Here is a 12738-nt window from a genome sequence, read left to right on the forward strand (position 1 = left end):
TCCAGCAAGGACTCGGAACACTAAAAGGCATGACAGTGACGATTAAAATTGAAGAAAACGCAAGCCGAAAATTTTTTAAGGCCAAACCGGTACCTTATGTGATCCGCCCAGCCGTCGAAGCAGAGCTGGAGAGTCTGGAACGTTCAGGTGTACTGTCCAAGGTAGACTGGAGCGAGTGGGCTACACCCATCGTCCCTGTGATGAAAAAGTCATTGAGCAGCACGCCTGGGGAACCAAGGAAGGTTCGCATCTGTGGGGACTTTAATGTAACAGTGAACCCGGTCCTTCACACCGTACAATATCCACATCTGCGGATTGAAGATATTTTCTCCTCGCTATCTGGATCTGGCCCAGGCATATCTGCAAATGGAGGTAGAAGAGGCATCAAAAAAACACCTCACAATCAACACCCATAAAGGTCTCTACCAATACAACCGGCTGGTATTCGGGGTAGCATCAGCTCCGGCTATTTGGCAGAGGGCAATGGAACAAGTCCTGCAAGGGATCCCAGGGACCCAGTGTTATTTGGACGACATCCTGGTCACGGGTGAAAATGACAGTGATCACCTTGCCAACCTGGAGCAGGTGCTCACTAGATTGCAGGAATATGGGCTCCGAGCTAACCGCCCCAAATGCGAGTTTTTTTAGAAAACAGATCTCTTATTGTGGCCACGTTATCGATAAAGAGGAGTTACATAAGTCCCCAGAGAAGATTGAGGCAGTAGTCAAGGCTCCAGCACCGGAAAATGTGTCACGACTGAGGTCGTTCCTCGGGCTGGTAAACTACTACCATAAGTTCTTGCCAAATTTGTCTACAATACTACACCCACTGAACACCCTACTGCAAACTGGGGTGCCATGGAAGTGGAGTGACGAATGTAGACGAGCTTTCCAGAAGAGCAAAACACTAATCACATCGAAAGAGGTATTGGCCCATTACAACCCAGCATTACCAATTCGGTTGGCATGTGATGCGTCACTCTACGGCATTGGAGCGGTGCTGTCGCGCAAATTCTCAGACGGCTCAGAGAGGCCAATAGCCTTTGCGTCACGATCACTAACCTCAGCCGAGCGTAACTACGCCCAGATTGACAGGGAGGCACTCGGCCTAGTGTGGAGAGTGAAAAAGTTCAATCACTATCTGCACGGGCAGAAATTCACCTTGCTGACTGATCACCAGCCTCTTGTCTCCATTTTTAATCCGAAGAAGGGCGTTCCGGTGATGACTGTGCAACGCCTACAAAGATGGTCACTTTTTCTAGGGGCGCACCACTATGAGATTGAATATAAGGGCACGAAACAGCATGGAAATGCTGATGGGCTATCACGCCTGCCACTGCCTACTGCGGAGGAAGCACCAGCAGTGGATCCTGTCGAAATATTCCATTCGACTATAGTTTAATATCTACCAGTAACTAACGCTTGTATCGAAAAGGAAACCCGAAATGACCCGACACTGTCTCGGGTATATGATTTGACGGTGAAGGGATGGCCAGCACATGGCGACTCACTTGCCAGCATTCTCGACAAGGAGAGAACCGCTGTCAGTGTGCCTGGGGACCTTGATGTATGGATCCCGAGTGGTAATTCCACCCGTTAAGGGATAGAGTGCTCAATGAGGGTCATGTGGGAGGGGTAAAAATGAAAAGCCTAGCCAGGGCTTGTGTGGTGGCTGGGAATCGATAAACAAATCGAGGACCTGACCAAGAGTTACTCAGGATGCCAGAAAGTCCAAAATGCACCACCACAGGCCCCTCTACACCCATGGGAGTGGCCCTCATCTCCATGGCAACGGGTGCATATTGATTTTGCTGGTCCATTCATGGACTCAATGTTTTTAACAGCCGTGGATGCGCACTCGAAATGGCCTGAGGTCATCAAAATGTCCTCCACCACCACGGAGAAAACTATTGCAGTCCTACGGACCATTTTTGCCAGGAATGGCTTCACCGAACAGATTTGCTCCGACAACGGACCACAGTTTGTGTCCGAAGAGTTCCGGAGGTTCTTGAAAAAGAATGGGGTACGGCATTACACATCCGCCCCGTATCATCCAGCCACAAATGAATTGGCTGAGAGGTTCATACAAACCTTTAAGAAGGCAATAAAGGCTATGTATAATGACAACATTCTGCTGCAGCACAAGGTGGACAATTTCCTGTTCGCCTACCGGAATGCGACACATGCAGTCACCAACCAGGTCCCAGCCATGATGTTCTTTAACCGAAGGTTAAGATCTCGCTTGGATTTGCTCAGACCAAACGTACGAAGAGATGTTGAGAGCAAGCAATTCCAGCACATCCACGAGAAGCCAACAAGGAGCTTCAGTGTAGGGCAACCAGTCTTGGCCCGCGACTACCGAACAGAAAAATGGCAGCCAGGAACGATATGCACACGGCAGGGCCCACTAATGTACACAGTGGACGTTGGGGAGAGCATCGTGAGATGCCATGCTGACCAGATCCTAGAGTCACAGGAACAAGTCAACCCCATGCCTCACCCCTACGTACCTGGTGATGAACCCGACGTACAGGTAGCATCTACCCCAGAAACAGTAGCATCGGAAGCTGATGAACCAACCGACGACAGGGGGCCAGAATCGCCTCCGCACCAAGAGCAAGACACTCGGGAAAGGCGCTATCCAGAAAGGATCAGGAAGCCTCCCCAAAGACTGAATTTATAAAGACTATTTTCAGCTAATGTTGCATGTTAAAAGTGTTAATTGTAATTAGTTTGATATTTAATTGTTAAATGAGTGTTTATGGTACTGTTAATCTAAAAGGGGAGGAATTGTAATGTATGTACCTTTTTAAGGGGGGGAACTAATTTTTGCAGCTCATGTATACTGTAGTACTGGCAGTGACCACACCTGTATATAACGCTGAGTAGTAATCTGTACAGATCAGTTGCAGTTTGAGCCACGTTGAGTAAACACCTATTGTACCGTTCTCCGCAGTCCGTTTCTTATTGTACACGGACGTAACAGGGACCTCATTGAAACTTATAAAATTCTGGCAGGACTGGACAGACTAGATGCAGGGAGGATGTTCCTGATTGTCGGGGAATCCAGAACCAGGGGTCACAGTGTAAGGATAAGGGGTAAGCCTTTTAGGACAGAAATGAGGAGGAATTTCTTCACCCAGAGAGTGGTGAACCTGTGGAATTCTCTACCACAGAAGGCAGTAGAGGCCAATTCATTAAATATATTCAAGAAGGAGTTGGATATATTTCTTAAGGCTAAAGGGATCAAGGGGTATGGGGAGAAAGCAGGGACCGGGTGATATACCTATCAATTCGTCCAATGAAAAGCGACGAGTTAAGAAAGTAACTATAGGTTTTTATTGACTAAATAACAGAGCCCACCCTCGTGGGTGATCGGATCCAAGAAGGAGGAATACCAGCCAGTCGACCACCTTTATACCCGGGCGGGTAGGTGGAGCCATGGGCGGAGTCGGTAGTGGTCAGCCCAGGTATAGCAGCGTGACAAGAGGCGACCTCGTACAGTGATACAACAATGTGAACAGTGATAACTATAGGGAAACGATCTAACAGTGATAACTATAGTGTAACGATAGTAAACGGTAAAAGTGGTTTACCACACCGGGTACTGAACTTGAATGATCAGCCATGATCACATTGAATGGCGGAGCAGGCTCGAGGGGCCGACTGGCCTGCTCCTATCTTCTATGTTTCTATTTCATGCAAAATTGTGAATTTAGAATTTCAAATTCAAAATCATAAATTCAGACGGTGTTTACAGTTTCAGTAGAAATAGTGAACAGAGGGAATCTTGCCTCACTTGGCTCAGTGGAAGCACTCTTGCCATTAATTCAATGTTCGTGCCTCATTATAGACTTGAGTACATAATATAGGCTGACACTTCAGTGCAGCAGTGAGGGAGTGATACCTTGTCTGATGCCACCTTTCAGATAAAACGTTAAACTGAGATCCCACCTGCCTCTTCAACTGTAAGTAAAAGAGTCTGTGGTATTATCTGAAGTGGAGTCGGGAGTTCCTATTGCCCTTCTTACCTTCTGCGTTTGACTACATAACTGTGATTGCAGTTCAGAAATAATCTATTGGTTGCAAAGTGCTTTGGGACATCCCCATTAATGATGAGGTGCTATATAAAGCCAGGTTTGTTCATTCTTTTATGACTGTATTTATAATGTCCTACATATTTTAGGTAATTCCGGATCTAATAAGGAGCTATGATTTACTTTTGAACCACCATCATAGTAACAAGTTCACAATTTATTCTGCAATATTTTCTTAAACCACTGTTTTGTAATAAATATGAATTTCCAGGTAAAATCTGAATTAAACTGTGAATTTCATGTAATGGACTACAGCAATTAAATTGGCTTCAACATCTTTTCCCCTGCTTATTATTGATGGTATTAATTGAGCAAACAAAATTAATAACCTGATTGAGAACATTGAGTGGCAAAGTTAGTGAATTCCGCAGCATGATGGAACTGAATTGAGAGTTGAAATTACAGATTTGCTGAAGAATTCTGTAGCAATTTACTGTTGTCTCTCTAGCGTCTGGCTCAATAACTCTCCCCATTAGGTTCTCTTGTCATTAATACTGATTTAAAGAACTTTAGACAAATGAAGATGGGTAATTTATGCATTTCTGTACTTTGATAGAGTAATCATTTCTGTCAAATTGGGCAGGAAGATGGTTGTGGGAGGCCAATCATCTCAGCCCCAGGACATCACTTTAGAAGTTCCTCGGGGCAGTGTCCTTGGCCCAACCATCTTAAGCTGCTTCATAAATGACCTTCCTTCCATCATTGGTCAGAAGTGGGGATGTTCACTGCAACTCCTCAGATAATGAAGCAGTCTGTGCCCGCATGCAGCAAGACCTGAACAACATTCAGGCTTGGGCTGATAAATGGCAAGTAACATTTGCGCCACACAAGTACCAAGCAATGACCATCTCCAATAAGAGAAAATCTAACCCCTGCCCCTTGACATTCAACAGCATTACCATTGCCAAATTCCCCACCATCAACATCCTGGGGGGGTCACCATTGACCAGAAACTTAATTGGACCGGCCACATAAATACTGTGGCTACAAGAGCAGGTCAGAAGCTGGGTATTCTGTGGTGAGTGACTCACCTCTTGACTCTCCAAAGCCTTTCCACCATCTACAAGGCACCAATCAGGAGTGTGATGGAATACTCTCCACTTGCCTGGATGAGTGCAGCTCCAACAACACTGAAGAAGCTCGACATCATCCAGGACCAAGCAGCCCGCTTGATTGGCACCCCATCCAGCACCTTAAACATTCACTCCCTCCACCACCGACATACTGTGGCTGCAGTGTGTACCATCGACAAGATGGACTGCAGCAACTTGCCAATGCTTCTTTGGCAGCACCTCCCAAACCCGCAACCTCTACCACCTAGAAGGACAAGGGCAGCAGGTGCATGGGAACACCACCACCTCCAAGTTTCCATCCTGACTTGTAAATATATCGCCGTTCCTTCATTGTCGCTGGATCAAAATCCTGGAACACCCTACCAAACAGCACTATGGGAGTACCTTCACCACATGGACTGCAGTGCTTCAAGAAGCTGGCTCACCACCACCATCTTGAGGGATATTTGGGATGGGCAATAAATGCTGGCCTTGCTAGTTATACCCACGTCCCATAAATGAATAAAAAAAAGTTTATTCAGTAATTCCATGGTTTTTCTTACTTTTTTCAATTTTGCAATAATGACGCTCCAGAGCATTTCCATGTTACTCCCTTAGAACAATTACCATCTTCTAATTTGCATTGATATTTTCATTTGAGCCTGAGCTGTTAAAAGGAGTGTTAAAAGATACTTTCTTTTACCCTTTAAATATTCAAAGCATTGCTCTCTTTATATGTTTTCACTTTATAAAAGTACTGTACATTGAAGTATAGATAAGAGGTAAAGGCCCATTAAAAGCAATTGCAAAGTTTTGGTAGTTGATTTCTTTGACCTGTGGCAATTGAGATGTCTATATTTGTAACCATTTTCTAAATGATAGTGATCACATTTATAAGAATTCATAAGCTTATTCTGTATTTTGTTGGAAAATGGATGTGGAGGTAGCCTGGAAATCACCACTCAGGCGGTGGTCACAATCTGATTTCTGATAAACCACAAGATTTTTGGGATGAATTTGCTACAAATTTCAGCATAAATTTGGTTGTTACAATTTTTGGGTTTTGTGATAGATATTTTCTCAGGTTCGGCAGCCCCAATCATTTGTGCAACCAGATGTCGCTTGCCCTACGAACTAGAAGGTACTTTTTCTCTGCCCAATATCTAGTTAAACAATAACATGATCTGGGGATAGGAACATAGAACTCCTGCTCCATATACCAGCTACTGACATATTGCACAATGTCCAGAAGGCAGACTGAAAAGCGCTCTTATCTGGCTTATTTAACATAAAATTCATGAATAAATTAATACAATTGTAACAGACAATTAATTACCTGTATATCAAAAAATAGTAAAGATGCAACCTTACCGATTCCTTAGACATGGGCCTAATTTCAAGCTAAGCTGTTCCAACGTTGGCTCTTCCTGGCTATTCTTTTACTGCTTGCTAAGGCCCTTCCCCCATACTGTCCGAGAGAAAGCGAGCGAGTTCCTTCTCGTCAGCCTTAAGTGGATGGGGATTTGGCCTGCGGAACTGTCAATTATCAAGGGCTCCAGATTCGGCCTCCCCTTAGTACAGTGGGTAAATAACATATCTTACATGAAAGGAAAACACTGCTGATGCTGGAAATCTGAAATAGAAACAGAAAATGCTGGACATACTCAGCAAGTCAGGCAGCATCTGTGGAGAGAAACAGAATTAACGTTTCAGGTCGATGACCTTTCGCCTTGTTGTTTAATTAGCCCAGAATAACTAACTATCAACACTGAATGAAAACAGTCATTGTTGATAGCCTAAGATGCTTGTTAGTAACTGGCCATTTCAACTGACTGAACTCCTGTGGTCTTTCCATTGCTTCATAGTCACAAAAACTTGCATAATTAAACAACATCAATAGTGGCATATCTCAGTTGGCACATTCTCTCTGGGAAGGTTGGGGGTTTGCTCGTGCTGCTAGGGAGGGTTTAAGCTAGGTTGGCAAGGGTATGGGAACTTGTAGATTTAGAAGGGAGAGAAGCAAAGCTGAAAATGGAAGGCAGAAAATTAGTAAGCAAGTTTGGAAAGCAGAGGTAACAAATGCTAGAAAATAGACAACAAAGGGGTTTGGCAGTGCTTAATATATACTTCAGTGCAAGGAGTCCAGTGAGTAAGGCAGATGAGCTGAGGGCACAGACAGACACATGGAAGTATGATATCATTAGCTATTACTGAAATATGGCTTAAATAAGGGCAGGAATGGCGGCTCAACATTCCTGGTTACTAGATGTTCAGATGAGATAGAGAGGGGGATAAAAAAGGAGCGGGGGAACGCAATATTGGTTAAAGAAACAATTGGAGCTAGGAGGAGGGATGATATGTTAGAAGGATCATCAAATGAGGCCATATGGGTTGAAATGAACAAAAAAGGGGAACTCTCACTGCTCGGAGTGTACTATAGACCCCCAAACAGTCAGAGGGAGATAGAAGAGCAAATATGTAGGCGGATTTCTGAGAAATGCCAAAACAGTAGGGCAGTAATAGTAGGGGATTTCAACTACCCTAATAGCTGGGATAGAATTAGTGTAAAATGTATAGAGGGTGCAGAATTCTTAAAATACATCCAGGAGAACTTTTTTAGCCAGTACATAGCAAGCCCAACAAGAGAGGGGGCAGTTCTGGACTTTGTTTTGGGGAAGGAAGCTGGGTATGTGGAAGGGGTATCAGTGAGAGCGCATTTTGGTGGTAATGATAATAAATCAGTTAGATTTAGCATAGTTATGGAAAAGGACAAAGATCGACCGGATGTAAAAGTTCTCAATTGGGGAAAGGTCAATTTTACAAAGCGGAGATGTGATTTAGCAAAAATGGACTGGAAACAGCTACTTGAAGGTAAATCTGTGTCAGAGCAGTGGGAGGTGTTTAGGTTGAGAATACAAATGAGAACCAGGCTGAATATAGATAGTTCAGAGGGGAAGTGAAACAGCAAATAAGAGGGGCAAAGAGAGAGTATAAGAATAGACTGGCAGCTAACATAAAAGGGAATCCAAAAGTCTTCTATAGGCATATAAATAATAAACAGATAGTAAGAGGAGGGGTGTGGCTGATTAGGGACCTAAAAGGAGACCAACGCATGAAGACAGAAGGCATAGCTGAAGTACTAAATGAGTATTTGCATCTGTCTTTACCAAGGAAGAAGATGCTGCCAAAGTCATAGTGAAAGAGGAGGTAGTTGCAATACTGGATGGGATAAAAATTGATCGAGGATGTACTAGAAAGGCTGGCTGTACTTAAAGTAGATAAGTCACCAGGACCGGATGGGATGCATCCTAGGATGTTGAGGGAGGTAAAGGTGGAAATTGCGGAAGTATTGGCCATAATCTTCCAATCCTCCTTAGGTACGGGGGTGGTGCCAGAGAACTGAATTGCATCTGGAGAAGTGTGGGTAATACAGTTAGGGAGGGCTAACCAGGCAAGGGAATCTTCTATCTATATATAAAAGGATACTTCTGTGTCTCATTCCGTCTGTCTGTCTTTCTGTCCGTCTGTCTTGAATTAACTCGAAAGTTATAGAGCGTACCTACACGTGTGTTACGTCGAAAGAAAGCTGACGATTTCAGAACCGTCCTAAGCGTATTTACGTTTCGGCCGGACAAAAATTGCGCCCGCGGTATCCAAAAATCGTTCAACATTCCGCTCATTAGCATCGAGTGACGTCGAGGGCGACCAATCGTACGGCGGGTTCCTGGTGCGTGCGGCTGGGCCCTCCTACGGTCGAGTGACGGGACGATTGACCAATCCTACGCTTCGGTGACCTGACAGTCCACCAATCGGTGCGTGTGGAGGCGGGCCTTATCGTTCTGAACCGAGGTGAGTCGCCGCCATCTTGATTCCAAACTTTTCCTTTTTCCCGCTTTCTGTGTCTTTAAAAAAAAAAAAAAAGTTCCTTTTAAAACAGAAATTCTTTTAAAAAAAAGTTAATTACTTTCTAAATCTTTTATCTAATCTCATTAATTTTCCTACCTTTCCCCGTTTTTGCAGGTAGGCCTCTAAGCCTGGGCGTCTGTTGCCAGCCATGCTGAACCCTAGGCAATTGTTTTCTGGCAAGCTCCTCCCACCCCTCACACCCCCCCCCCCCCCCCTTTGGTCTCCCCCATTACGCCATAGGTTGGTCAACCATCACGTGTGTGGGCGGGGCCTGATGCTTAATAAGACAGAATAAATAAAAGTTACTTTAGTCTTCGCGAGCACTGGAGTGACTGCAGCAACTATTGCAACGTAAGTGAAGAGATAGAGAATAAATAATTCAGTTTTTATATCTTCTAACTTTATATCTTCTTTCCTTAAAAAAACTTTCGGTTTTCAAAAGGCGAAAGTTTTTTCACGAAAGAAGATATAAAGTTAGAAGATATACAAAAGGCGAAAGTTTTTAAGGAAAGAACATATAAAGTTAGAAGATTTCCGATTTTGTAACTTGCAGCTACTTTTTTTTAAAAGTAAAGAAATTTTGCAGTTTTTAATTAAGAATAAAAAAATTTCCGTGCTTCCAACCGACATGAGAAAATGGCCGCCGGCTTCTTCACGCACCTTCAAGGCTGGCCGCACCCGCCCTGAAGGCTGGCAGACAGCTTTTTTTCTTTCTACCCCCGCCCCCTATCCCCTCTCTTTTCTCCCCCCTGCCCCCCCCCCCCCCCCCGCGCGCTCTCAAGGGTTAACCCGGCAACCGGCTCTGGAGATCGGGAGGGGAGGAGGGTTACCCCAGCAACTGGGCCCGGCCATCTTTCATCCTAGCAGCAGTTCAATGCAGCGACACCACAGCGCCATATTTGATCCTGGCGGCACGACAATTTCCTCGTGACGCCATCTTTGATCATGGCGGTACTTCAATGTGGGCCCGAACAGCGCCATCTTTAGTCTGGGCTGCCCGGTTTCTTCCTCCTTCCCTCTCTCCTTCCCCCTCCCTCCCTCTCTCTCCCCCCCCTCCCTCCCTCTCCCTCCCCCCTCCCTCCCCCTCTCTCCCCTCTCTCTCTCTCCCCCCTCCCTCTCTCTCTCCCCCCTCCCTCTCTCTCTCCCCCCCTCCCTCTCTCTTCCCCCCCCTCTCTCTCTCCCCCCTCTCCCTGCCACCCCCTCTTCCCCTCTCTCTCCCCCCGCCAGTCGCGCTCTCTCTCTCTCTCTCTCTTCCAACAACCACATGCCCTCGAAAAAGCCTCGGCACCGCCGGGCACTCCAGCTAGTATGCAATAAATGGTAGGATACTAAGAAGTGTAGAGGAACAGAGGGACCTTGGCGTGCATATCCACATTTCCCTGAAGGTAGCAGGACAGGTAGATAAGGTGGCTAAGAAGGCAAAGGGGATACTTTCCTTTATTAGCTGAGGCATAGAATATAAGAGCAGGGAGGTTATGCTAAAACTGCATAAAACACTAGGTAGGCCACAGCTAGAGTACTGCGTGCAGTTCTGGTCACCACATTACAGGAAAGATGTGATTCCAGTAGAGAAGGTACAGAGGAGATTTATGAGGATGTTGCTAGGACTGGAGAATTTCAGCTATGAGGAAAGATTGGATAGACTGGGGTTGTTTTCTTTGGAACAGAGGATGCTGAGTGTAGACTTGACAGAGGTGTATGAAATTGAGGGGCCTAGTTAGTGGATAGGAAGGATGTATTTCCCTTAGCAGAGAGGTCAGTAACTAGGGGGCATAGATTTAAAGTAATTGGTGGAAGGATTGGAGGGGAGTTGTCATTTTTTTTCACCCAGAGGGTGGTGGGGGTTCGAACTCACTGCCTGAAAGGGTGGTAGAGGCAGAAACCCTCATCACATTTAAAAAGTACTTGGATATGCACTTGAAATGCCATAACCTACAAGGCCAAAGACCAAGAGCTGGAAAGTGAGATTGGGCTGGGTGGCCTCCTCTTGTGCTGTAAATGTCTATGATTCTGAGCTAATCAACACTTCAAATCACCAGGGCAGGCAGCCTGGTTTCATGCCCCACTGGCTTAATGTTAAGATAACCAGCTGAATTTAACATTACAGATATATTGTAAGTTTTTTTTAAATCTGTTACGGCAATACAAGTGAAGGCCAAATCAAACTGTTTGTTTATCATAATTCCCTTTATAGTTTTATTTAACTTAGAAGGATCCAGCAACAGCATCTCTTTGAGTTATTTAATGAACCTCATTGCCAGGAAATTGGGGAAACCCTTGATTCTGTGAATTCTCAGTAGTCTGTAGACAAAAAATATGGACTCAGTTGAATGAACAAGCTATTGGTGATATTTGGTGTAAATGTGTCTTGGCATAATGGTGAGGTTTTATACACGAATACATGTCAGTGTGTTTGAAATTTTAGCCACTTCAGATTTGACTTTTTGTCAAATTTAAGGATACATTTTGGAAAGCTCTGCCTGCAGGCAACCAGTGCAAAGTGGAAATTGAAGGCTGCTGCTCATAATTTTTTATCCATCAATTTCAGTGCTCTAGAATGTTCCGATTATGCACTAGCTGCATGTGTGAGGCCCTGTAGGAGTCACGGGACCTCATAATATTTATCTGAATGTTTTCTTTGTAATAAGTACATACAGAAAGCGGACACTGGCTTAGTCAAAATGCGTTGAATGATCTCCTGTGCTGCAGTTTCTGATTCCAGTGTTGTGAAGTCTTGCCAAATGGTGATTGGAGTCACCACTGACTCTTTTGGGAAGTTGTTGGCAAGCAAGCAGGCAAAATGTCCATTGTATTAACCCCTATGCACTATTATTTGCACACAATTGCTTTGAATTATTAAGGGGAGGGTAGACTGTTGCAACCTTCCCAACAAGTCAACAAGTTTTATTGCAATAAAAACAGAAAATGCTGGAAATGCTCAGCAGGTCAGGCAGCAACTGTGAAGAGAGAAACAATTAACATTTCCGGTCGATGACCTTTCATCAGAACTGGTCACCGACCTGAAACGTTAACTCTGTTCCTCTCTCCACAGATACTGCTTGACCTGCTGAGTATTTCCAGCATTTTCTGTTTTTATTTCAGATTTCCAGCATCTGCAGTATTTTGCTTAAGTTTTATTGAAAGTTCTTTTCAAAAATGCATACTTCACTATTGAAGGAAATGTTAATTGTAAAGAAAAATAATCTCTGCTATTTTTTTCTTGTTCCAGCATTGTGCTGCTGCTAACGAATGCAACCCATGTGGATCGATCCTAAAAACCTATGCTGGAGAAGTACTGAGATTTGTTGGTGGTATAGGTCTTTTCTTCAGCTTCACTGAGGTCAGTAAAACTTAAAAAAAAAAAAAAAAACAACAAAGTAGTTCAGTCAACAAGGGCAGTGGTATTAATATACAAACTTTGAAAAATGTTAATACACTTTTAACAAAATAATGACATTGCTCCAAAGCTATTTTATATAGGGCTGGATTCTCCAGTTTCTGGCCCGCCCAGAGCTGGTGGGAGGGAGGCAGGGGCGGGGGAGCCGGTAGGTTGACCATGCGCTGTGGAGTTTTAAATTCCACAGCGTGCATGTGACCTCATGGGCAGGTTCTCCAGCAGGAAGCCAGCCTGATTGACCAGGCTTGCTTCCAGTCGGGCAGAGAATGCTGGCTGGACAGGACAT

The 12738-nt window shown here is 44.6% G+C and overlaps 1 protein-coding gene across 2 annotated transcripts in view; it reads left to right on the forward strand.

Annotated features, from left to right (window-relative positions):
• tspan13a (tetraspanin 13a) overlaps window positions 1-12738 on the forward strand; it is a 100637-nt gene that overhangs the window by 80192 nt on the left and 7707 nt on the right. For both annotated transcript variants that reach the window (XM_085988409.1, XM_085988410.1), the window contains exon 5: window positions 12285-12395. In XM_085988409.1, coding sequence (XP_085844535.1) covers window positions 12285-12395 — 111 coding nt within the window. The remainder of the gene's footprint in view (window positions 1-12284; window positions 12396-12738) is intronic.

This window comes from Somniosus microcephalus, chromosome 5 (assembly GCF_052327205.1).
Source record: "Somniosus microcephalus isolate GS21.2 chromosome 5, FLI_Smic_1.0, whole genome shotgun sequence".
Lineage (NCBI taxonomy): Eukaryota > Metazoa > Chordata > Chondrichthyes > Squaliformes > Somniosidae > Somniosus > Somniosus microcephalus.